A 24,828-nucleotide genomic window follows, 5' to 3' on the forward strand; every position below is an offset into this window, starting at 1 on the left:
GGAGCCTGGTGGGCTGCCGTCTGTGGGGTTGCACAGAGTTTGACATGACTGAAGTGACTTAGCATCAGCATCAGCAGGAAGAGAAAAGTTCTAGACTGAGAGAACAGCATTTGAGTGATACAAAAGAGAGTAGAGGGTACTTGGTTCAAGAGAACAGATAGTCACAGATACAAATGGAAAAAGGATATGGATGAGGTTGGTGAGATGAGTGTGAGTGGGTGATGTTTCATAATGAAGGGTATTGTAAGCTGTATTGAAGATTGTTGATTTTATCCTCAGAGCAGTGGAGAGCTATAGAGTGGTCCGTATCATGTAAGCAACATGATCAGAGTTAAGGTTGTTTTTGTTTTTTAATTAAAATTGCCTTCAAAATGAATATTGCTGACATTTAAACTGTGGACAAGTAGACCACTTAAGGAGAAGGCAATGGCACCCCACTCCAGTACTCTTGCCTGGAAAATCCCATGGATGGAGGAGCCTGGTAGGCTGCAGTCCATGGGGTCGCTAAGGGTCAGACATGACGGAGAGACTTCACTTTCACTTTTCAGTTTCATGCATTGGAGAAGGAAATGGCAACCGACTCCAGTGTTCTTGCCTGGAGAATCCCAGGGGCGGGGGAGCCTGGTGGTTTGCCGTCTATGGGGTCTCACAGAGTCGGACATAACTGAAGTGACTTAGCAGCAGCAGACCACTTAAGAGACAGTGGTAGTGTGATTCGGGAAGTAATTGGTTACTTGAACCTAGATAATGGTAGTTTGGATGGAGAGAAGTCAGTGAATTTGAAAGACATGTAAGAGGTAGAATTAACAGAATTCTTGATGATTGAATGTGAAAAGTTAGGAAAAGAGAGAAGTCAAGGATGAAGTTAAGTTTCTTTTTAGCAAAGCAAATGATAGTATCATTCACAGAGTTAAAGAGCACTGGAGAAGAAATAATTTTGAAGGAAAAGATGATAACTTGGTTATGGCTCTTCTGGAGCTATAGCCATGTGTCATCTAGTGCTTTCTAGATTGTTGCTGTTCAGCCGCTAAGTTGTGCCTGACCCTTTGCAACCCCATGGACTGTAGCACTCCAGCCTTCCCTGTCCTAGAGTTTGCTCAAACTCATGTCCATTGAGTCGATGATGCCATCAAACCATCTCATCCTCTCTTGCCCCCTTCTCCCTCTGCCCTCAATCTTTCCTATCATCAGGGTCTTTTCCAGTGAGTCGGCTCTTTGCATCGGGTGGCCAGAGTATTGGCGCTTCCGCTTCAGCATCAGTCCTTCCGATGGCTATTCAGGAGTGATTTCCTTTAGGATTTACTGGTTTGATCTCCTTGCAGTCCAGGGGACTCTCAAGCGTCGTCTCCAACACCACAATTTGAAAGCATCAGTTCTTCAGCGCTCAGCCTTCTTTACGTCCAGTTCTCACATCTGTACATGACTACTGGAAAAACCATCGCTTTGACTGTACAGTCCTTTTTTGGCAAAGTGATGCCTCTGCTTCTTAATATGCTGTCTAGGTTGAAGAGGAAAGTTTCATTGAGAAGGAAGTGTAGCCAGCATCATCAAATACAGCCAAGGACCAGTAAGATAAGGACTGAGAAATGTCCCTATGATTTAGGGCAAGGAAGCCTCGTGGTCACCTTGGCAAGGGCCACTTTTGTGGTATTGATAGAAGTGGGTTGAGAAATTATTGGAAAATGAGGAAGTAAAAATGTCCAGTATAGACTGCTCTTTCAGTATGGTTATGAAGGGGAAGAAAAATGGATGGCCACAGCTAAATGTGAATTTGGCATCAAGGGAGGACTTTTTTAGATTAGAGAACCTTTAGCACGCTTAATCCCAAGGGGAAAGAATCAATAGAGAAAGGGAAAGTTGAAGATACAGGAAAGTTAAAAGATCATCTAGGGTTGGGATTTTGTCAGATGAAGGTTGGAAGAGAATGATTGTGGTAATGAATCATAGGTTTTTAGGGGAGCAGGAAGGAAGTCAAGATATGAGTAGCTTGCAAGGGAAGAATAGAATGATTGGACTTAGAGAACTTGTTAAGGATAAGAATCATTGAGCAATGATATATATTCTCTTTTTTTCACTTACTAATATATCTTGAAAATAATCACCCAGGTCAGATCAGTTCAGAGAGTTCTTTTTTGTTGTTGTTTTTTGGCTCCGCCTTGTAATCTGTGGGACCTTACTTCCCTGACCAGGGATCAAACCCAGGCCATGGCAGTGAAAGTGCTGAATCCTAACCACTAGACCTCTGGGGAATCCCTCATGGAGCTCTTTTTCACAGCTGCGTGGTAGTCTATTAACAGTATGCAGATACAGCAAGGCTAAGTCTGTGAGTTTTAATAGTTTGTAATTACAACGCCATAATGAATAAACTTGTGTATGTGGATTTTAGTATTGCTGGAGATACATCTTCAGGGTAAAACCCTAGAAGTGGGAATGCTGACCGAAGGGTAAATGTGTATGTGGTTTTGTTAGCTATTGCTGTGACAGCACCTGTTTCTCCATAACTTACCAACAGACTGGGAGGTTGAGCTTTAGAATATTTTACCATTCTAGCAGATGAAACAGAGAGAAGGCAATGGCAACCCACTCCAGTACTCTTGCCTGGAAAATCCTATGGACAGAGGAGCCTGGTAGGCTGCAGTCCGTGGGGTCACTAAGAGTGACACGACTGAGCGACTTCACTTTCACTTTTCACTTTCATGCATTGGGGAAGGAAATGGCAACCCACTCCAGTGTTCTTGCCTGGAGAATCCCAGGGATGGGGGAGCCTGGTGGGCTGCTGTCTATGGGGTCGCACAGAGTCGGACACGACTGAAGCGACTTAGCAACAGCAGCAGATGAAACATGGTATCTCAATAGAGTTTCAGATTACATTTCTCTTATGAGTGGGCTTCCACGGTGGATCAAATGGTAAAGAATCTGCCAGCAATACAGGAGACCCAGGTTGGATCCGTGGATCAGGAATATCCTCTGGAGAAGGGATTAGCAACCCACTCTAATATTCTTTCCTGGAGAATTCCATGGAGAGAGGAGCCTGGAGAGCTATAGTCCATGGGTCTTAGAGAGTCAGACACGACTAAGTGACTAACACACATGAGTGAAATGGAATATCTTTTTTTTTTTTTTAATGTATGTAAGGGCTTCCCTTGTGGCTCAGCTGATAAAGAATCTGCCTGCAGTGCAGGAGACCTGGGTTCGATCCCTGGGTTGGGATCCCTGAGAAGGGAATGGCTACCCACTCCAGTATTATGGCCTGGAGAATTCCATGGGCTGTATAGTCCATGGAGTCACAAAGGGTCAGACACGACTAAGCGACTTGCACTTTTATACAAGGGTTGTTTTAATATAATTTTGCCAAGTTTGGTTTAACGAAGGAGAGTAAGAATTTATATATGTAACTGCATATTTTTGCAAACATAAGTATAGACTGGATAAGCAGAGACTAATGCAATTGGTCATCTCTAGGGCATAGAAGGCATAGAGTGAAGGAGTAGAGAAAAGGGAATAACGTTCTATAGAATTTTTACTTTTATAACCACATTGAGGTTTTACACATTCAAAAAGTAAAATAAAGTTGGAAGAGATGGGGAAAGGGATGTCAACTAACTCAAGTAATTTTTGACACAGTACTTTGACTATAAATATTCTTTGACTGTATATATTTTGAAGACAAACTAAAGAAATCTTGATTGAACTCTAGTTAGTAAATTTGTCATTTGTAGTGCTATTGTTGCAGCAGTTCTGTAACTGTTTTGTGTATGTTGCAGAACTGAGCAAATGAGTAAATATGTCAGTGTTGTTGGGGTAGATTTATCAATGTATAATAAATATAATATTTATAATATTGATATAATATTTTCAGTGTTGTTCCCTTCTCACTGTAGAAGAAAGGAAATTCAAATATGAAATAGGCAAAAGAAGAACTCTGAGGTATTGAATTGGAATTATTAGTATCAGTATGAATTCATGGGTGTTTTGCTTTTTTTTTTCAGCCACACAGCTTGTGGGATCTTAGTTCCCCAACCAGGGATTGACCGTGGGCCCCAGCAGTGAAAGCGCCAGATCCTAACCACTGGACTGCCAGGGAATTCCTGAATTCATAGTTTAAAAGTACATATATTTTAGCATACATTTATATATTATTTCTAGCTCTATCTTCTGAGAGGGTCCAAGAAGCAATGAAACCTCTATAGCCATGAGTTACTGGTTTCTAAAAAGAACTAGAGGTTCTTGGAGGAGTGACTCATTCAAGTCTAGGCCAGCCATGAGCCTACAATATCTTGTGGCAGAGGATTAACAGAAAGTGAAGAAATAAAAATGATAGGGGCTTATCATAAGGACACAGAAGCCAGCTTGAAAGGCATGCTGCTGGCCAAACCCGTTGGAGTTTGAGCATCAGGATGAGTAATGACTATAATGAATTAAAACCCACTGAATAAAAAATACCTGAGTTTGTGCTGGTAAGGGAGAGAGAGAGAATGAAGAAGGGGAGGAGAGAAAGGGGGAAAAAAAACCCACTTAATTCTAGTAGATTGTGGTGGTGGTTTAATCTCTAAGTCATTTCTGACTCTTGCTACCCCACAGACTGTAATCTGCCAGGTTCCTCTGTCCATGGGATTCTCCAGGCAAGCATACTGGAGTGGGTGGCCATTTCCTTCTCCAGGCGATTTTCCCAATCCAAAGATCGAGCCCAGGTCTCTTGCCTTGTAGGCAGATTGTTTACCAGCTGAGCTACAGGGGAAGCCCAAAGTGAAAGTCACTCAGTCATGTTCGACTCTTTGCAACCTCATGGACTATACAGTCCATGGAACTCTCCAGGCCAGAATACTGGAGTTGGTAGCCTTTCCCTTTTCCAGGGAATCTTCCCAACCCAGGGATTGAAGCCAGGTCTCCCGCATTGTAGGTGGATTCTTTACCAGCTGAGCCTCAAGGGAAGCCTAAATGAAGAAATGAAACATTGGAAAAATCACAGATTTATAAGCATCATTACCAAATCAGTAATTGATTCAGACAAAAATAATCAGTGAGTTATCGAACCTTTGGGTGGAAATTGATGTTTGTACAATGTAAAGGTATTTTCTCACAGCCAACAAAAGGGAAAATAATAACATTAGAGTGGAGGAGCCTGGTCTGTCTGCACTCAGTCTCACCCGACTCTTTGCAACCCTGTGGCGTGTAGGCTGCCAGGCTCCTCTGGCCATGGGATTTTCTAGGCAAGAACACTGGAATGGGTTGCCATTTCCTACTCCAGGGGATCTTCCTGACCCAGGGATCAAACTCACGTCTCTTGCATCTTCCGCATTAGCAGGTGGATTCTTTATCACTGCGCCAGCTGGGAAGCCAGAGAAACCTGTAGATGTCACCTTAACATCAGGTGCCACCTGAGGAGGACACAAGATCACCCGGGTGGTGGTTCTATCAAAACGCATGATCTGAAACTGATGATGAGGGAGTAATCAGACAAATCCAAACCCAGAGACAGTCTCCAAAACAGCTGACATATTACTCAGAAATGTCAGTGTCAGAAAAAATAAAGGACTGAGGAACTGTTCCACATTAAAGGAGACTAAAAGGAAAATGACAGCTAAATGCAGCGTGTGATTCTGGATTGGATCCTGGATCAGCGGAATCAGAGGAATAATATTGGGACAGTTGATGAGATGTGAATGTAGACTCTGTAGTGAGTAATAGTATCGTGTCAGTGTCAAATTTCCTGACACTGAAATTGAAGTATGTAAAGGGTCCTGAAGTCTTTAACTTATTCTCAGATGGTTCAAGGGGAAAAAAAAGTGTGTGTGTAGAGAGAGAGGAGAGGGGGAGACAAACGTTAGCAGTTAATGAATTAGGGGAAAGATGTATATGGGTGTTTTTGCACTGTTCTTGTTCCTTTTTTATGTTTGAAATTGTTTCAGAATAGTTTAAAATGCTCATTAAGAAAATATGAAGAAGTGTTGTAGTGGCAGCAACTTAGGAAGAGAGACCAAAGGGAGGTCAAGATTAGAAGATTGAAGTTTAACGTTGATTAGGATAAGTTATAAGTTGTTCTGGCATATAGACCAAAACACTTCTCTGTATTCCTTGGACACCTTTGCTGAGCGCTCCTCATCCCCTTTTAGTTTTATGGGCTAGCTCATCTTGTCTCAGTGAGCTAGATACAGGAGCCAGATACCCTGGGATTTCAGTTTTTGACCTGCAGTCCTCACTGTGGAGGCGGGGAGCTGTTTGCTTTCAACATTACTAGGATTTTCCAGGTCTTCCTTAAAGTTCTGATCATACTTTGATCCATTCTATTTCTTCCACTCATGGGATTTCTTGGCACAGTGTTTGGCGTTAACATTGAGAGGTAGAGAGAGGAAGAAGAAAGTACCCTCTCTTTACAAATAAGGAGAGTAAAAAAGCACTTCCAAATTCACATGAGTGGTAGAAATAAGATTAGTAAGATTTATATCAGGCCTGTCTGGCCTTAAAGTTCATAGTCTTTCCTACCTCACTCGTGCATCTACTTTTTTAAAGGCCTTATTAACAAATAGTTCTTAGTTTGCTGGATTTATTTTTCTGCCTTTTTAGTTTTATTAATAATGTCCTTATAAGTTGCATACATTATATATATCCCAACTTCACAACTAGTTTGATATTTTTTTGTTTCTGTTTTGTTTCTTCTGTAAATTTAAGCATAAATTCACTGGAAACAAGTCATACCAAACTAGTGAGGTTTTCTTTTTGAATATAGTTGGTATGGTAGACCAGGATAGTTTGATAGAGTAACCTGATTCTAACGAAGATTTGTCAGAGTTTTTTTTTTTTACAATATCAGTTTAGAGAAGGAAACTTGACAACTTTTATCAAGTAGTTACCCTGCAAGAAAGAGATGAAGCAGAGATCTGACTTTGTGAGAGATTTCAAGGGCTGTCCTTTATATCAGGAGCCAGCGGATTATGACTTGCAGGCCAAATCCAGCCTGCCACCTTTTTGTTGATTTTGAGTTTTGGGTTTTTTTTTTTTAAGTTTATGTGTTTTATGTAAGTGTACAATTCAGTGGGTTTTTTGTTTTGTTTTTTAGTATATTCACAAAGTTGTGTAGCTGTCACCATTACCTAATTCCATACATTTTATCACCCCAAAATAGAAGCTCTTTACCTATAGTACTCCCCATCCCCTACCCCTGGCTCCACCCCCTGGCAACCACTCATCTATTTTCTATCTCTATGGATTTTCGGAGAAGGCAATGGCACCCCACTCCAGTACTCTTGCCTGGAAAGGCCTACGGATGGAGGAGCCTGGTAGGCTGCAGTCCGTGGGGTCAGGAAGAGTTGGACACAACTGAGCGACTTCACTTTCACTTTTCACTTTCATGCATTGGAGAAGGAAATGGCAACCCACTCCAGTGTTCTTGCCTGGAGAATCCCAGGGACAGGGGAGCCTGGTGGTCTGCCGTCTGTGGGGTCGCACAGAGTTGGACACTACTGAAGCGACTTAGCAGCAGCATGGATTTTCCTATTCTGGATACTTCATATGAATGGAATCATATGCTATATAGCTTTTTGTATCTGACTTCCTCATTATGGGGGCTTCCCTTGTGGCTCAGACAGGTAATGTGGGAATGTAATGTGGGAAACATCAGTTTGATCCCTAGGTCAGGAAGATTCCCTGGAGAAGGAAATGGCTACCCACTCCAGTATTCTGCCTGGAGAATTCCGTGGACCGACGAGCCTGGCAGGCTACAGTCCATCAGGCCGCAAAGAGTCAGACACGACTGAGTGACTAACATCTTTTTCATTTCCTTAATATGATAATTTCAAGATTTATCTGTGTTGAAGCATGAATCATACTCCATTCCTTTTTATTGCCAAATAACATTCCACTATATGGATATGCCACATTTTATTTATCCAGTCATCCGTTAGTGGATATTTTGTTTGTTTCCACTTTTTGACTATTGTGAATAATGCTGCTGCGAATAATTGGTGTAGATGATTTTGTGCAGACATTTATTTTCAGTTCTTTTAGTTATATACCTAAGAGTAGAATTGCTGTGTCATATGGCAACTCTATGTTTAATATTTTGAGGAACTGCCAAACTTTTTCCAAGTGGCACCACCATTTTACACTTCCATCAGAAATGTACAAGGGTTCCATTTTCTCCATATTCTTTCCAATACTTACAGTCTTTTTTTTTTATTATAGTCATTCCTAGTGGGAGTGATGTGCTATCTCATTGTGGTCTTGATTTGCACTTCCCTAATGACTAATGATGTTGCACTTCTTTACATGTGCTTATTGGCCGTTTGTATATCTTCTTCTTTGGAGGAATGTCTATTCAGATCCTTTGACCATTTTTATTTTTTTAATTAGTTTATTTATTTTAATTGGAGGCTATTTACAATATTATAGTGGTTTTTGCAATACATTGATATGAATCAGCCATGGGTGCACATGTGTCCCCCATCCTGAACGCCCCCTCCCACCTCCCTCCCCATCCCATCCCTCAGGGTCATCCCAGTGCACCAGCCCTGAGCACCCTGTCTCATGCATCAAACCTGGACTGGCGATCTATATCACATATGGTAATATACATGTTTCAGTGCTGTTCTCTCAAATCATCCCACCCTTGCCTTCTCCCACAGAGTCCAAAAGCCTATCCTTTACATATTTGTCTCTCTTGCTGTCTCACATATAAGGTCATCATTACCATCTTTCTAAATTCCTTATATATGTGTTAATACACTGTATTGATGTTTTTCTATTCTGACTTACTTCACTCTATATAATAGGCTCCAGTTTCATCCATCTCATTAGAACTGATTCAAATGCATTCTTTTTAATGGCTGAGTAATATTCCATTGTGTGTATGTACCACAGCTTTCTTGTCCATTCGTCTGCCAGTGTACATCTAGGTTGCTTCCATATCCAAGCTATTGTAAACAGTGCTGTGATGAACGTTGGGGTACACGCATCTCTTTCAGTTCTGGTTTCCTTGGTGTGTGTGCCCAGCAGTGGGATTGCTGGGTCGTATGGCAGTTCTATTTCCAGTTTTTTAATGAATCTCCACACTGTTCTCCATAGTGGGTGTACTAGTTTGCATTCCCACCAACAGTGTAAGAGGGTTCCCTTTTCTCCACACCCTCGCCAGCATTTATTCTTGTAGACTTTTTTGATAGCAGCCATTCTGACTGGAGTGAGATGATACCTCATTGTGATTTTGTTTTGCATTTCTCTGATAATGAGTGATGTTGAAATCTTTTCATGTGTTTGTTAGCCATCTGTATGCCTTCTTTGGAGAAATGTCTGTTTAGTTCTTTGGTTCATTTTTTGATTGGGTCGTTTATTTTTCTGGAATTGAGGTTCATGAGCTGCCTGTATATTTTGGAGATTAATTCTTTGTCAGTTACTTCATTTGCTATTATTTTCTCCCATTCTGAAGGCTGTCTTTTTACCTTGGTTATAGTTTCCTTCATTGTGCAAAAGCTTTTAAGTTTAATTAGGTCCCATTAGTTTAGTTTTGCTTTTATTTCCATTACTCTGGGAGGTGGGTCATAGAGGATCCTGCTGTGATTTATGTCAGAGAGTGTTTTGCCTATGTTTTCCTCTAGGAGTTTTATAGTTTCTGGTCTTACATTTAGATCTTTAATCCATTTTGAGTTTATTTTTGTGAATGATGTTAGAAAGTGTCCTAGTTTCATTCTTTTACAAGTGGTTGACCAGTTTTCCCAGCACCACTTGTTAAAGAGATTGTCTTTTCTCCATTGTATATTCTTGCCTCCTTTGTCAAAAATAAGGTGTCCATAGGTGAGTGGATTTATCTCTGGGCTTTCTGTTTTGTTCCATTGATCTATATTTCTGTCTTTGTGCCAGTACCATACTTTCTTGATGACTGTAGCTTTGTAGTATAGTCTGAAGTCAGGCAGGTTGATTCCTCCAGTTCCATTCTTTCTCAAGATTGCTTTGGCTATTCGAGGTTTTTTGTAATTCCATACAAATTGTGAAATTATTTGTTCTAGTTCTCCAAAAAATACTGTTGGAAGCTTGGTAGGGATTGCACTGAATCTCTAGATTGCTTTGGGTAGTATACTTATTTTCATTATATTGATTCTTCCAATCCATGAACATGGTATATTTCTCCATCTATTTGTACTTTGACCATTTTTAAACTGTTATTTATTGTTGAGTCATAAGAATTCTTTGTATGTCCTGGATAATAAACCTTTATCAGGTTTATGTGATTTGAAAATTTTCCTCCCATTCTGTGGATTTTTTCACTTTCTTGAGAGCACTTTGACTCACAAAACTTTTAATTTTCTTGAAGTCCAAGTTATTTTCTTTAGTTTTTCATTTACACTTTTGATGTCATATTTAAGAAGCCATTTCCTAATACAAGATCACAAAGATATATACACTTGTGTTTTCTTCTAAAAGTTTTGTAGTTTTAAGTCTTCTATGTTTGTCTTTTATCCATTTTGGGTTAATTTTTATATATGGTGTCATGTTGAGGCCCAGTTTCATTCTTTTGCATATGCATATTCAGTTATATATATGGGCTTCCCTCACAGCTCAGTTGGTAAAGAATCTGCCAACAATGCAGGAGACCCGGGTTCTATTCCTAGGTTAGGAAGATCTCCTGGAAAAGGAAATGGCAACCCACTCCACTATTCTTGCCTGGAGAATCCCATGGACAGAGGAGCCTGGCAGGCTATAGTCCACGGGGTTGCAAGAGTTGGACACGACTTAGCGACTAAACCACTACCACCATTCAGTTATTGGGCTTCTCAGGTGGGGCTATTGGTAAAGAACCCACCTGCCACAGGTAGACGTAAGAGACTTGGATTCGATCCCTGGGTAGGCAAGATCCCCTGGAGGAGGGCATGGCAAATCACTTTGGTACTCTTGCCTAGAGAATCCATGGAGAGAGGAGCCTGGTGGGCTGCTGTGCATAGGGTCACACAGAGTCGGACACGACTGAAGTGACTAAGCAGCAGTGGCATTCAGTTACTACAGCGTCATCTGTTGAAAAGACTACTCTTTCTCTCATTTGAATTGTCTCGGCACTCTTGTTGGAAATCAGCTGCTGCTGCTGCTGCTAAGTCACGTCAGTCGTGTCGGACTCTGTGCGACCCCATAGACGGCAGCCTAACAGGCTCCTCGATCCCTGGGATTCTCCAGGCAAGAACACTGGAGTGGGTTGCCATTTCCTTCTCCAATGCATGAAAGTGAAAAGTGAAAGTGAAGTCGCTCAGTCATATCTGACTCTTCGTGACCCCATGGACTGCAGCCTACCACGCTCTTCTGTCCATGGGATTCTTCAGGCAAGAGTACTGGAGTGGGGTGCCATTGCCTTCTCTGGGAAATCAGCTAACCCTACATAAATGTAAAGGTTTGTTTGTAGCCTATAGGACACCATTAGAATCTTGCCTCTGCTCATCTCCAAAACTTAGCTTGCCTTATTCTGTCCCTTTTATCCCTATATTCTAGCCACTGGCCTTAATTCTTTATCTATAGCATGCCAAGCCTCTTCTTACCTTTGTACTTGTTCTTTCCTATGCCTGGCATGCTTTTCTTTCTCAGCGTTCATATTTCTTCTCAAACTTATCTATAGGGTTTCCCTGGCCAGTGTATCTAAAGTATAACCCATCACCATCTTTTCTTTTCTTTATTTTATTTTTTTAATATTTATTTATTTGCCTGCGGCAGGTCTTAGTTGCAGCATGTGGGATCTTTGCATCATGTGAGATCTTTCATTGTAGCGCACCGATTCTTTGATTGTGGTGACAGTGAAAGATAAGTCGCTTAGTCGTCTCCAACTCTTTGCGACCCCATGGACTGTAGCCCACCAGGCCTCTCCATCCATGGAATTTTCCAGGCAAGAGTATTGGAGTGGGTTGCCATTTCCTTCTCCATCTTTTCTTTAAATTAATTAATTTTCTGGTTGCACTGGATCTTCATTGCTGTGCAGGGCCTTTCTCTAGTTGCAGCAAATGGGAGCTAACTCTTGGTGGTGCATGGGCTTCCTATTGCTGTGGCTTCTCATGTTACAGAGCATAGACTGTAGGCGCATAGGCTGCAGTAGTCGCAGTGTGTGGGCTCAGTCGGTGCAGCTTGTAGTTCTAGGGCACGTGGGCTTCAGTAGCTGCAGCACATGGGCTCAGCAGTTGTGGCTCTCAGACCCGAGAGTTTGCAGCCTCAGTAGCTGTGACCCACAGGCTCAATAGCTGTGGCACATGGGCTTAGTTGCTCTGTGGCATGTGGAATCTTCCTGGACCTGGGATTGAACCTGTGTCCCCTTCATTGGCAGGTGGATTCCTATCCATTGCACCATCAGCTAAGTCCCACCATGTTTTATTTTCTACATAGCAGTTATCACTGTCTGAACTCATTTTACTGATTCCTGTGCTTATTTTTTTCGTCTCCCTCATGACTGGAATTCTTTATCTTATTTACCACTATAGCCTTTGCACATATAAGAGTGCCTATTTTATAAGAAATAAAAATAAAGTCAATCCATCAATCAAACAAAGTGAATTTGCTGCGATAGACAGCAGATATAGGTCAGCATAAGGAAAAAGTTTCTCATATGGTTGTTGACTCACTCTACTATATTCATACTTAGATTTTTACTTAAACATATAGCAGTTGAAATATATATTACCTTATTTTTTATAGAAATATGTTTTAAATCGTTCCTTTTAATAACTTCTAGGAGGATTTTTCCTTCCCCAGTAATCATAGTTCACATTAGGCTAACTGTAAGTCTTAAATTATCCTGGTGCAGGGGAAAGAACATATTTGGACTTGATTTCCAATTTTGCTACTCAGCTATCACAGTGTTTTACAAATACTGATTTGTTCCCCCACAACAATTCTATGAGGTTATGTATATTATCACCGTTTTTTTAGAGATATAAAACCTGAAACACAGAGAAGTTATAGGACTTCCTCAAGGAAACACAGCTTGTGAACCCAGAAACACATTTATTGTCCTTTATGAACAGTTTAATGAACTTTGAAGAGTAATTATGTGAAGCAGTTAGGATAGGGCCTGACACGTAGTATGATGTTTTAGTTATTCTTGTTTCTCTTACTACTCTAGTAGGTAATTTTCAGTCATACTAAAATTTGAGAAAGAAAGCATTGAACTCGGTTAAAGAAGCAACAGAAGGATTTTACAGAGATGTTTGTGTGCACACATCATTCTGCCTTTAAGATAACTGAGTTTTATTTGCCTTCAGGACTCACTACATTCTGTTATTTTGTGACTGTGTAATCTTAATACATTAAGGCTAATAAACAACATGTATTGTGAAGTTTAAATGAATTGGCATACATGAAAGCTTAGCACTTACAGCCACATAGCAGACATTTCAATTTCGAGGGAGATAACCCGGAATTTAAAAAGGCAGTATGACACCATGGTTGAGCCAAGCTGTGGAGTCTGTCAGACATGGATTCACATTCTTACTATACTGTTTATGCAATATGGATATTAACCTTTTTCTCATGTAAAAAAATGAGAATAGTAGTAGTATTTCCATCATGAGGCAGTTGTAAAGTTTAACTCAGCATTAAGTAAAGGACATAATATTGTCCCTAGAGGATGGTGAGATAGCACTTATTATGTATTAGCTACTACTATCACTATTATTATGATTACCTTTTTTCTTCCCTCTCTTTATTGAAGTATGATTTGCCTAAAAATAAAGTACATAGGTCTCAGGTTGGATGAGTTTTGGCACTTGAGTAACTACTACTCATAACAAGACAGAAAATACTTCCATCACCCTAGAAGTTCCCATGGTGCCCTTTCCAGTCAACACTCCTCTCTCAGAGCAACCACTTTTTGGCTTCTGTCTCCATAGATTAGTTTGTTTGTTTTTTATTTCTCCCCATAGGTTAATTTTGGCTGTTCATACACTTTGTGAAACTGGAATTATACAGTATGCATGTTTTTCTGTTTGGCTTCTTTTGCTTAGCATCATGTGTTTTGAGTTTCATCCACGTGGTTTCATGTATCTATGGTAGTTCCTTTTTATTTCTGAGTAGGATTACACTGTTTGAATACACGACATTTTGTGTATCTCTTCTCCTGTTGATGATCATTTGGGTTATTTCTAGTGTGGGACTTTGAAAATTAAAGCATGGGCTGCAGTCCATGGGGTCGCTAAGAGACACGACTGAGCGACTTCACTTTCACTTTTCACTTTCATGCATTGGAGAAGGAAATGGCAACCCACTCCAGTGTTCTTGTCTGGATAATCCCAGGGGTGGGGGAGCCTGGTGGGCTGCCGTCTATGGGGTCGCACAGAGTTGGATACGACTGAAGCAACTTAGCAGCAGCAGCAGCAGCAGCAGCAGGAGGGATGTTCTTATACCAGTCTTTAGGTGGACAAATGTCTTCATTTCCCCTGAGTAAATACCTAAGGAATGGAATTGCTGGGTCATAGGGTAGATATGAGAAACGCTGGACTGGAAGAAACACAAGCTGGAATCAAGATTGCTGGGAGAAATATCAATAACCTCAGATATGCAGATGACACCACCTTTATGGCAGAAAGTGAAGAGGAACTAAAAAGCCTCTTGATGAAAGTGAAAGAGGAGAGTGAAAAAGTTGGCTTAAAGCTCAACATTCAGAAAATGAAGATCATGGCGTCCGGTCCCATCACTTCATGAGAAATAGATGGGGAAACAGTGGAAACAGTGTCAGACTTTATTTTGGGGGGCTCCAAAATCACTGCAGATGGTGATTGCAGCCATGAAATAAAAGGACGCTTACTCCTTGGAAGAAAAGTTATGACCAACCTAGACAGCATATTGAAAAGCAGAGACATTACTTTGCCGACTAAGGTCCGCCTAGTCAAGGCTATGGTTTTTCCTGTGGTCACATATGGACGTGAGAGTTGGACTGTGAAGAAGGCTGAGCGCTGAAGAATTGATGCTTTTGAACTGTGTTGTTGGAGAAGACTCTTGAGAGTCCCTTGGACTGCAAGGAGATCCAACCAATCCATTCTGAAGGAGATCAACCCTGGGTTTTCTTTGGAAGGAATGATGCTAAATCTGAAGCTCCAGTACTTTGGCCACCTCATGCGAAGAGTTGACTCATTGAAAAAGACTTTGATGCTGGGAGGGATTGGGGGCAGGAGGAGAAGGGGACGACCGAGGATGAGATGGCTGGATGGCATCACGGACTTGATGGAGGTGAGTCTGAGTGAACTCTGGGAAATGGTGATGGACAGGGAGGCCTGGCGTGCTGCGATTCATGGGGTCACAAAGAGTCGGACACGACTGAGCGACTGAACTGAACTGAACTGAGGATAGATATGAATTTGACTTTATATCAAACTGACAGTTTTCTAAGGTGATAGTAGCAGTGAGATCTCTTTTTAATACGGGTGGGAATAAGGGTGGTATTTGAGGTAATTCAGCACAGAGAAATATTTGGCGTCATATGGACCTGGGTTCCTATCCAGGCTCTGGTGTTTACAGTCTGAGTGACTTATTTACTATCTCTGAGACTTAGTCTTACCTGTAAAGGGAATGACAATAAGGTCACATATATTGCTATCTAGTATTCTACCCAGCAGCGGCATACCAAGCTGGGGGCAGTAGTGCAGGCTTGTAAGGGGGTATGTGGTCTGCAAAGAATTTAAAAGCAGTAAGAAAGCCACCTAAGTGTCTGCTTTTTAGCATCATTATGCACCTGCAGGTCAAAGCAGCGTCAGTGATAAAATGCTTCTCCTTGCCTCCTTTTCCTCCTGTATACTATGCTGCCTAGCAATTATGGGAATTTATAATAAATAGTCATTATAAGCAATCTTTAGTCAAGTTAAGTAGGAAGTAAGAGGTTGGAATTTGGAACCTGAGTGAGATCTGGGACTTTTGTTACAGGTTCGTTCTCTGTGCAGTTTGTTTGTTCCTTATTCCTGGTATGCAAGGCTCACCGTAAGTAGGGACATATCCAGGGTTCCAGGGAGCCAGCCACACAGATGTCTGTTCCTCTCTCGGAGCCATCTGTAAACAGCCACTCCTCTCTATTTCTTTAAAGTTTGAGGTTTTCTCCCTTCTTTTTTACCCACTGTTTAATTCTGATATGCCATAGACATATTTTATTCCATTGTATTCTTCAACTTAATTCTAGATCACGTACCTCATCTAAGCTAGTCTTATTTATCAAGGCCAAAACAAATCCTCTTAAATACCCCATGCCTTATATAAATTAGCTTCCCAAACACATATTCTAACTTATAGAGCCCTTTATTAATGCCTTTTGTCAGTAGTTACTTTGTATTTTTATAGAATCTGATTTGGACTCTCTCTCTACACTTTCTCCAACTTACCTGTCTCTGAGCTGTTTTTTCTGTGTAAAAATGAGTCATAAGTAACATGTTTGTCTGCTGTGGCCTGTCTTCTGTACGTTGGATGCGCTACTGATTTGAGGACAAAAATAATAATTCTGGAAGCATTCATGCACTTTTCAGACAGTGCTTACGAGCCCGAGCCCTTGAGTTAAAATGCTTCCTGATACCACTGCTAGCTGTGCTACATTAGCCATGTCCAGCGTGTGGGTGTGTGTTGGCTTGGTTTATACCACCAAGCAACTCTCCAATACCAGCTGGTTCCCTACAATTTAACTCAATTCTGATACTGTCTACCTGGAGATAGTGTCAGATCCCTCAGGTTAAGAGGTCAGCCCTTAACCACTGGACCACCAAGGAAGCCAAAAGCTCAGTCCTGTAAACAACCCTGCTGCCCTTCAGCCCCAACAGCTACTTCAGACACCAATTGCAAATCCAGGTTGTCACCTGTGCTTTTGACTAATTGTAGATCAGAAGTTCCAAGGGGCTTCCCTGGTGGCTCAGACAGTAAAGAGTCTGACTGCAATGGACGAGGCCCGGGTTCGATCTCTGAGTCAGGAAGATCCCTTGGAGAAGGAAATGGCAATCCACTCCAGCATTCTTGCCTGGAGAATTCCGTGAACAGAGGAACCTGGCAGTCCACAGGATCACAAAGAGTCAGACACGACTGAGCGACTAACGTTTCAGAAGTTCCAAACCCCTTTTCCTTGGTTTCAATTAATTTGCTAAAGTGACTCACGGAACTCAGAGAAATATTTTACTTACTAGATTACTGTTTTATTATAAAACAATATAATTCAGAAAAAAAAAACAGATAAAAGAGGTGCAGAGGGCAAGGTACATGGAATGGGCTGCATAGCTTCCATGTCCTCTCCCAGCATGCCACTCTCCCAAATCCCCATGTGTACCAACACAGAAGCGCTCTGAACCCTGTCCTTTTGTGTATCCCATTACATTGGCTTGTTGATTAAATCATCGTCCATTGGTGATCACTTCAGCCTCCAGCCCCTCTCCCCTCCCTGGAGGTCAGGAATGTGGGACTGAAAGTCCCAACCCTCCGATCATATGTTTGGTTCTCCTGGTAACCAGCCTGCACCCTTAGGTGCTTCCCCAAAATCTCTTCATTAACATAAACTCAGGTGTTAGTTGAAAGAGGTTTGTTATGGATATCACAATATCTTTATTACTTTTATTACTTAGAGAATTCCTGGAGAAGGAAATGGCAACCCACTCCAGTGTTCTTGCCTGGAGAATCCCAGGGATGGAGGAGCCTGGTGGGCTGCCGTCTATGGGGTCGCACAGAGTCGGACACAACTGAAGCAACTTAGCAGCAGCAGCAGCATACAGAGTGAAGTAAGCCAGAAAGAAAAACACCAATACAGTATACTAACGCATATATATGGAATTTAGAAAGATGGTAATGATAACCCTGTATGCGAGACAGCAAAAGAGACACAGATGTATAGAATAGTCTTTTGGACTCTGTGGGAGAGGGCAAGGGTGGGATGATATGGGAGAATGGCATTGAAACATGTAAATTATCACATGTGAAACGAATCGCCAGTCCAGGTTCGATGCATGAGACAGGGTGCTCAGGGCTGGTGCACTGGGATGACCCAGAGGGATGGGATGGGGATGGGGAGGGAGGTGGGAGGAGGGTTCAGGATGGGGAACATATGCACACCCATGGCGGATTCATGTCAATGTATGGCAAAACCAATACAATATTGTAAAGTAAATAAATAAATGGGAAAAAAATTTCAAGGGTTTTTAGGACTTCTGTGCCAGACAGACTATATTAAGACTATATCTTTCTGACATACAATAAATACATATAAATTACAGAATCGCTGCAGTTTACCTAACCTCTCTAGGGTATTAGGTTATTGGGGGGGTTTTTTTTTGGAGGGTGGGGAGCTGTTTCTTTGTTTTGTTTTGTTTTGTTTCAGTCATACTGCTCAGCATGCAGATTCTTAGTTCCCTGAACAGGGATCAAACCCACACCCCCTGTGTTGGAAGTATAGAATCTTAACCACTGGACCTCCAGGGAGGTTTTTCTTATCCATGAAATAAGTAATGATACCTGCTTCTTAAACAAGATAATAGATGTAGAATGCTGTAAAATTCCTATGGCTGCCGTAACAAATTACCATAAACTTTTAGTGGCTTAAAACAACACAAATGGATTGTCTTCTAGTTCTGTAGGTCGGAAGTCTGACCTGGGTCTCACAAGTCTGATGTCTTGACAGGGCTTTGTTCCTTCTGGAGGCTGTAGAGCAGAATCCGTTTTCTTGCACTTCCCAGTTTCTAGCATTTCTTGGCTAGAAGAAACCTTCCATCTTTAGAACTGGCAGTCGTCGGTCAAGTCCATTTCACACTTACATCTCTTTACTCTCTGCAGCCAGGAAAGGTCCTCTGATTTTAAGGACTCCTGTGATTGTATTGGGCTCCCCTGGATAAAGATAATCTCCTTAACTCAAGGATTTTAACCTTAATCACATCTGCAGAGTCCCTTTGCCATCTATCATAATGTATTCACGGGTTCCAGAAGACTACGACATGGGCATTTGTAAGGGGGCCATTGTTCTGCCCACCACAGGTGCAAGATACTATGCCTAGCTCTTTGTAAGCCCTCGGTAAGTGATGAACATTGAAAGCCCTCAGCACTCTCGGAAATTGCAAGCTGAAGATGTGACCCCTGGGCACAAGTAATTTAAAGCCTGGTGGGAAAATGAGAGGGGTGAGGACAGAAATGAATCTGATTCAGGAAGAGTGACCAGAGTCGTGTATGGATTTCAACCCAGTGCCATGGGAAAGTGAGAGGCCACAGGTCACCCAGTGGTCTGGCAAGTTGAACAGGGTGAATGTGTCAATAATGTATTGAAGTGCAGAACCTACAAAGACATGAGGTTCAACCCACATGAGAATTTTTATAGGACAATGGTTGAGAGGGAAGGAAAAAGCAGAGGAAAAGCCTCTGCTGATGAGAGAGTCAGGGGTTTGTTCATTCTCTCAAGTCTTCCCACAAGGCCCACCAGACCCACTTGTTCACTGTGCAGCAGATACGTGCCGGGCACTGTTCCTGGCCTTGGGGATACAGTGAGTATGGTCACAGAGGCCGCTCTCCCTCGCTCAGTGTGGTGAAACAGACAACTGTGTCAGCACAGAGCCGTGGTACAGCGTGACAGTAAGCCCGCAGGGAGGGTGTGCCTCCTTCCCAGGTTTACGGGATGGGAGCAGCTTCTTGAGGGACCTGCCCACGAACTGAGACCTGAAGAATGAGTTGGTCAGGATGCTCTGAGCCACAAGAAACAGCCCAGTTCAAGTGACCTTAAAGCAACGAGCAGACTGGCTCCTGACTGGAGCCCAGGAGTCGGGTAGGCATCAGGGTGGGTTACTCTGGTCATTCTGGCTCCATCTTTCTGTGATTCCTTTGGCTAGGCTTTCCTCTCCATGTTTATTTCACTGTCAGGCTGGCTACCCTCGTGGTCACAGTTCTAGGAGTCACATCAGGACACCCAGCATCCACAGGAAGAAAGGCGTCCCTTTTGTAGACTCTTTTCTGAAAATGAGAAAACTTCTTTTCTACCTGCTCTCAACTCCTGGCCCCCTTGCATCCAGTTGGGGTTACAGGCTCATTTCTGAGTGAGTCCCTATGTCTGGGTGAATGCCATGTCCAATTTGGCTTAGATCTAAGTTCCTGAACCCACCATTGTGGAAAGGACAATGAACTTACACTTCCTGAAATACATGGTCTTATTTTGGGCTGGACAGATAATGAAGTGAAAATCAAGATGCCGTTAGGAATGAGGGAAAGAAAGAACAGCATGTAGGAATGGAAGTGGCTTGTTCTCGTCTTCTCTCGTGTAAGACTTGTTTCTGCCACTGCATGCCTTCTGCTTTTCATGGCTTCTGTTTCCTCGTAATTCTAGCTTTGCCGTGACTTCTCTCTGTGCATGCTTTCAACTTCAGCGTTTGTCAGTAAGTGCTTCACTTCTCCATGTTTCTCAATTCACATCCCTGTGCTTAATTTACCTCACTTTACACGTACTTGAAGTAAGCTCCAGAAGACCAGGGACTTTGTTATACCCCCAGCACCTGAACAGTACCTGGCATGCAGTGAGTGCTGGATAAATATGTGCCAGATGAATGAAAGATCAGGCTTCTAGCTAACTGGCTGCATTTTGGTCAGTTGGGCTCCTCTGTCCAGATTTTCTGCAGCTGAGGGACTGTTCCTTGAAGCGACTGTTAATAGATACCCCTCTAGTGGCAGGAGCAGAAATTTGTTTGGATACACTTCCACTATTATCTGAACTTCGGTTTACTTTTCTGCAAAATAAAGTCAATAAAATCTTCCCTTTGTGGCTCAGAGGGGTTCAATATCAAGTGGAATTATGCGTATGAAAGTGTATTATATATTGTGAACTGCAAGGTGGTTTGATTCAGTCCTGGTCAATCACATACACCTAGAAAACACTGATGATGGAAAGGCTATTTTATCTGTTCACTTCTACTTCTTGACATTGAATTCTCCAGGAGAACTTCTAACTGGCTCTCTTCTTGTCCCCCAGGGTCACTCAGGATGTGTCAACTGTCTGGAGTGGAACGAGAAAGGAGAGTAAGTGTGAGATCCGGCACCTACGGGTGCCGGAGGAGGGTTTGGGGAGGTTGGGAGGAGGGGATTTTCCTTCCTCTTTGTAGATCTAAGGAAAAGAGTGGACTCAAAAGAGAAGTTGGGTCCTCTGCTCTCTGCTGTGTCCTTAAGTTTCATTCATCAGCAGCACACAGTTAAATAATGAATCCCAGATAGATGGAAGGTTGGATGACCTTCCAAACTCTGTTTTTTTGATAAGCTAAAGCATTTAAGGAACAATGAGAAATCCTCAGAACAAAATAAAAGAGAATCAATCACTGTTTATAAGGTAACCTTATATTGTGTGACACGGATTGTTGTTCTTAAAGTTGTATGTGGCCTAAGTGCTTTTCACCTGGGGAACACGGGCGAGAGGCACTTGAGGAGAGGTCAAAACTGTCCTCTCTCTCTGCTTACAGCTTGCTGGCCTCTGGTTCTGACGACCAGCACACGATTGTGTGGGACCCGCTGCACCACAAGAAGCTGCTTTCCATGCACACAGGACACACTGCAAATATCTTTTCTGTCAAGGTGAGCAGGATGAGCCGCAGAGCAAATGAACGGTGTGACTGGGCTTGTGTGTGGTAGTGTTTGCGTGTGTGTCTCCCACCTACCCTGGGGGTCACAGACATCTTTGTGATCTGAGCATCTGCTGGTGATTTCTAAAACTCTCTGTCTCTTTTCCATGCGCTAATTCCTCTCTCAGAGCCAAGAGGTCAGCTCCAAATGAATGTATACGCATGTGAGTGGTGATGATATAAGGTATGGTTCTGAGTATGAACTTTGATAGCATAGCAGGCAGACCCATGTTTGACTCCCTTATCTGCCTCTTGGAAGCTGTGTGAGCTGGGCAAATCACCTGACCTCTCTGAGCCTGTTTAGCCATCTATAAAAAGGAAGTAGCAAGGAGATCAAATCAGTCAGTCCTAAAGGAAATTAAAAAAAAAAAAAGGAAGTAGCTAAGGAAAATCCTTCAAATTCATGAATAAATAATTTAACTAAAAAGGGAAGTAGCAATCCACAGGGTTGATGTTACAGTTTAAGGAGATGGTTGATTAAAAAAAGCACCTGGCCCAGGTGATTGTAGGAAATGAGTCTGCTGTTTGTTGGTGGAGGGGAGGAGGGAGGGGACTTACAAATGTCTTCAGACCTCTGAAAGTGAAAGTGTCCAACTCTTTGCGACCCCATGAACTGTATAGTCCACCAGCCCCTTCTGTCCATGGGATTCTCTAAACAAGGATACTGGAATGGGTAGCCATTCCCGTCTCCAGGGGGTCTTCCCAACCCAGGGATCGAACCCAGGTCTTCCACCTTGTGGGCAGATAATTTACTGTCTGAGCCACTGGTGAGGCCCCTCTTCAGACCTCGGGAGACCTGTTATGTGGAAGTAACGTGAGGCTTGTCCCTTTTGGTCCCAGAGAACAGACCTCGGATTAGTGACTATGAGTTTTCAGAAGCAGATGTAGGCCTGATGAAGGAAAGAACTGTCTAATGCTTAGAGGTATTTGGAAAAGGCAAAATGGGCCTTCTGAGGATGTACTCAGTGTCCCAGCACTAAGGTATTCCTCACTGGGAACTTAAAGGAAATGACCTTTAAGGACGTTTCCAGCTCTGAAATTCTGTAATGGTGTATGTGAGGGTGAGGCTGTCGTTTGGAAAGCCTCACTCGTCCAAGAAATCTTTTCTAGATTAATATCAAGACCAATTACAAGAAGCCTGAAGAGGAAGACAGATTTAAGAGCTCAAAACCAACTTATTTCCCTAGTCAGAACTTCTTTCCCAGCTCTGACTCTCATCTACTGTCCCAAGGACCAAGCCTAGGTTAATTTCTGTGATTTTTAATGACAAAGAAATGCTGATTCACCTCTCGCATGATGACTAGAAACTGCTCTCGTCCCCTGAGAAGTGTTAGGTCTAGTTTAAATCGGTGGGGTCAGATCAGAAGAAGGGACCTAAGCCATCATTTTGGCATCATGGAACACAAAATGTCGAGTTCAGAGACCAGACTTGGACAGTGGCCTTGATATTTCCTAATACTAAGACCTTGGGCAAGACCCTCAGCCTCCTCTTCTATTATAAAAGGGTTCCTCTCCCTTCTGGTGATAAACCACAGATGTATTTAACCCACGAGCTCCCCCTAGTGGCATCTATGATGTTGGGCGAGTAGGGCAGCAGCCACAAGCTCTTCCCAAGGGCTGTTCTGTTTCTGTTGTGAGTGGGGTGTGTGTTGTTTCCAGACAGGGTTAAAGATCACTAGTTGTCCGTAAAAATGATCAAATTCCATCTTTCATCTAGCCGTTATGCTGGTGAGCTATCAGAGAAGTGGATGTGGAAAGAGTGAATTTTTAGCTCAAGCCAGGTGGGACTTTAGTATTTTTAGACAAAATTTTAGTATTAATCAAAATTATGTTTGTGGCTGTTTTGTCCTTGCCATATGTGATCTGGACCCTTTTGTTCTCAGCTTCATTGGAATGATAGGGTTGTCCTTCTGAATGATGGCCAGATAGAGCAGTAGCCTTCTGATGCTCAGCCCTTCCCCAAGGTCTGAGTTCTGAGCCATTACCAGCACTGCCCTTATAAGGAGTGCTACTTGGAGCATCTTTGCACGGGTCCCGTTTTTCTTTTAGAATTACTTCCCAGAAGTGGTAGCTTTGGGTCAAAGGATAGAAATAGTTTTTATCTGTTACCTGTTGCCTGATTGTTCTCTAGAAGTATTTGAACCACTTTAAAACACCCACTCTCTTAAAACACTGAGGGACTTGTGTTTTAAGACTAATTTATTACCTAACCCCCAGGTTATTAAATAGTCATCATGAAGCATCTCGGAGTCAGACAGACTTGAATTTGAACCCAGTCCTGCTTAATGCTAGTGCCAAACCTCAATTTTAGTGAGATCTTTATATTATATTAATAAGATAAATCACGTACTCAATGTCTAGCACATGGTAAATGCTTAATAAATGGTAACAACTGTGATTATCATCCATTCAGCTCTTGGCCTGGGGAAGAATGAGAAGAAGAGAGTTCCTTAGATAGTCCAGCTTGGCGTGGGTCAGGACCACTCTGGAAAATAAAGGTGTACACCCTGATTTTGACTGTTAGGCCTACAGGCTGATGCTCACGATCCAAAGTTCTCCTGGTGGATTGGCTTGGATGGGCTCCTTTTCTCATCTGCTGTGGAGAGGGGCAAGGATGCTAACATGCAGGCCAGTCTCCTTGCACCCCCACCACCTGCCAACCTCTTCTCAATCTCTCCCAAGCAGTTCCTGCCTCACGCTGGGGACCGCATCTTGATCACAGGGGCAGCTGACTCCAAGGTGCACGTCCACGACCTGACAGTGAAGGAGACGACCCACATGTTCGGGGACCACACGAACCGGGTGAAGCGCATCGCCACGGCACCCATGTGGCCCAACACGTTCTGGAGCGCTGCTGAGGATGGGCTCATCCGGTGAGGCCCTGAGGCAGGGCCTGGGGCCTGCGCCTCCCCTGCTCCCGCTGCATGTGCTTCCCCCCTCCCATCTGCCCTCCTGCTTCCTTCCACAGCCCGGGCTCCTCCCCTCCCACAGAGGTCCAGCCTCACGGTCTGCCCAGCGCAGTGATCAGGGAACAGATGCAGGGGGAACACCTGCTGGCTCGGGTCTTCGCCTTCCTCACTTCTTGCCCTCTCCTGAGCTACACAAGTGCACTGGCTTTCTCGCCACCTCACACACAGTCTGCCCCCTCTGGCTGTCGCCCTTGCTGCCCCCTCTACCTGGCTTTCTCAGTCCCGGCTCTCTCTCAGCTCTCCTCACCCCAGGGAGACTGCCGAAGAGTCACCCCCTGAGAAGCACCTTCCCTGACCGCCCTCTGCCACAG

General features: G+C 42.9%; 1 protein-coding gene across 3 annotated transcripts in view; it reads left to right on the forward strand.

The window, feature by feature from the left end:
- WDTC1 (WD and tetratricopeptide repeats 1) overlaps nt 1-24,828 on the forward strand; it is a 61,827-nt gene that overhangs the window by 23,561 nt on the left and 13,438 nt on the right. For all 3 annotated transcript variants that reach the window (XM_040229770.1, XM_040229768.1, XM_040229769.1), the window contains exons 4-6: nt 20,909-20,955; nt 21,390-21,501; nt 24,234-24,421. In XM_040229770.1, coding sequence (XP_040085704.1) covers nt 20,909-20,955; nt 21,390-21,501; nt 24,234-24,421 — 347 coding nt within the window. The remainder of the gene's footprint in view (nt 1-20,908; nt 20,956-21,389; nt 21,502-24,233; nt 24,422-24,828) is intronic.

Source organism: Oryx dammah, unplaced genomic scaffold, assembly GCF_014754425.2.
Source record: "Oryx dammah isolate SB20612 unplaced genomic scaffold, SCBI_Odam_1.1 HiC_scaffold_27, whole genome shotgun sequence".
Classification (NCBI taxonomy): domain Eukaryota; kingdom Metazoa; phylum Chordata; class Mammalia; order Artiodactyla; family Bovidae; genus Oryx; species Oryx dammah.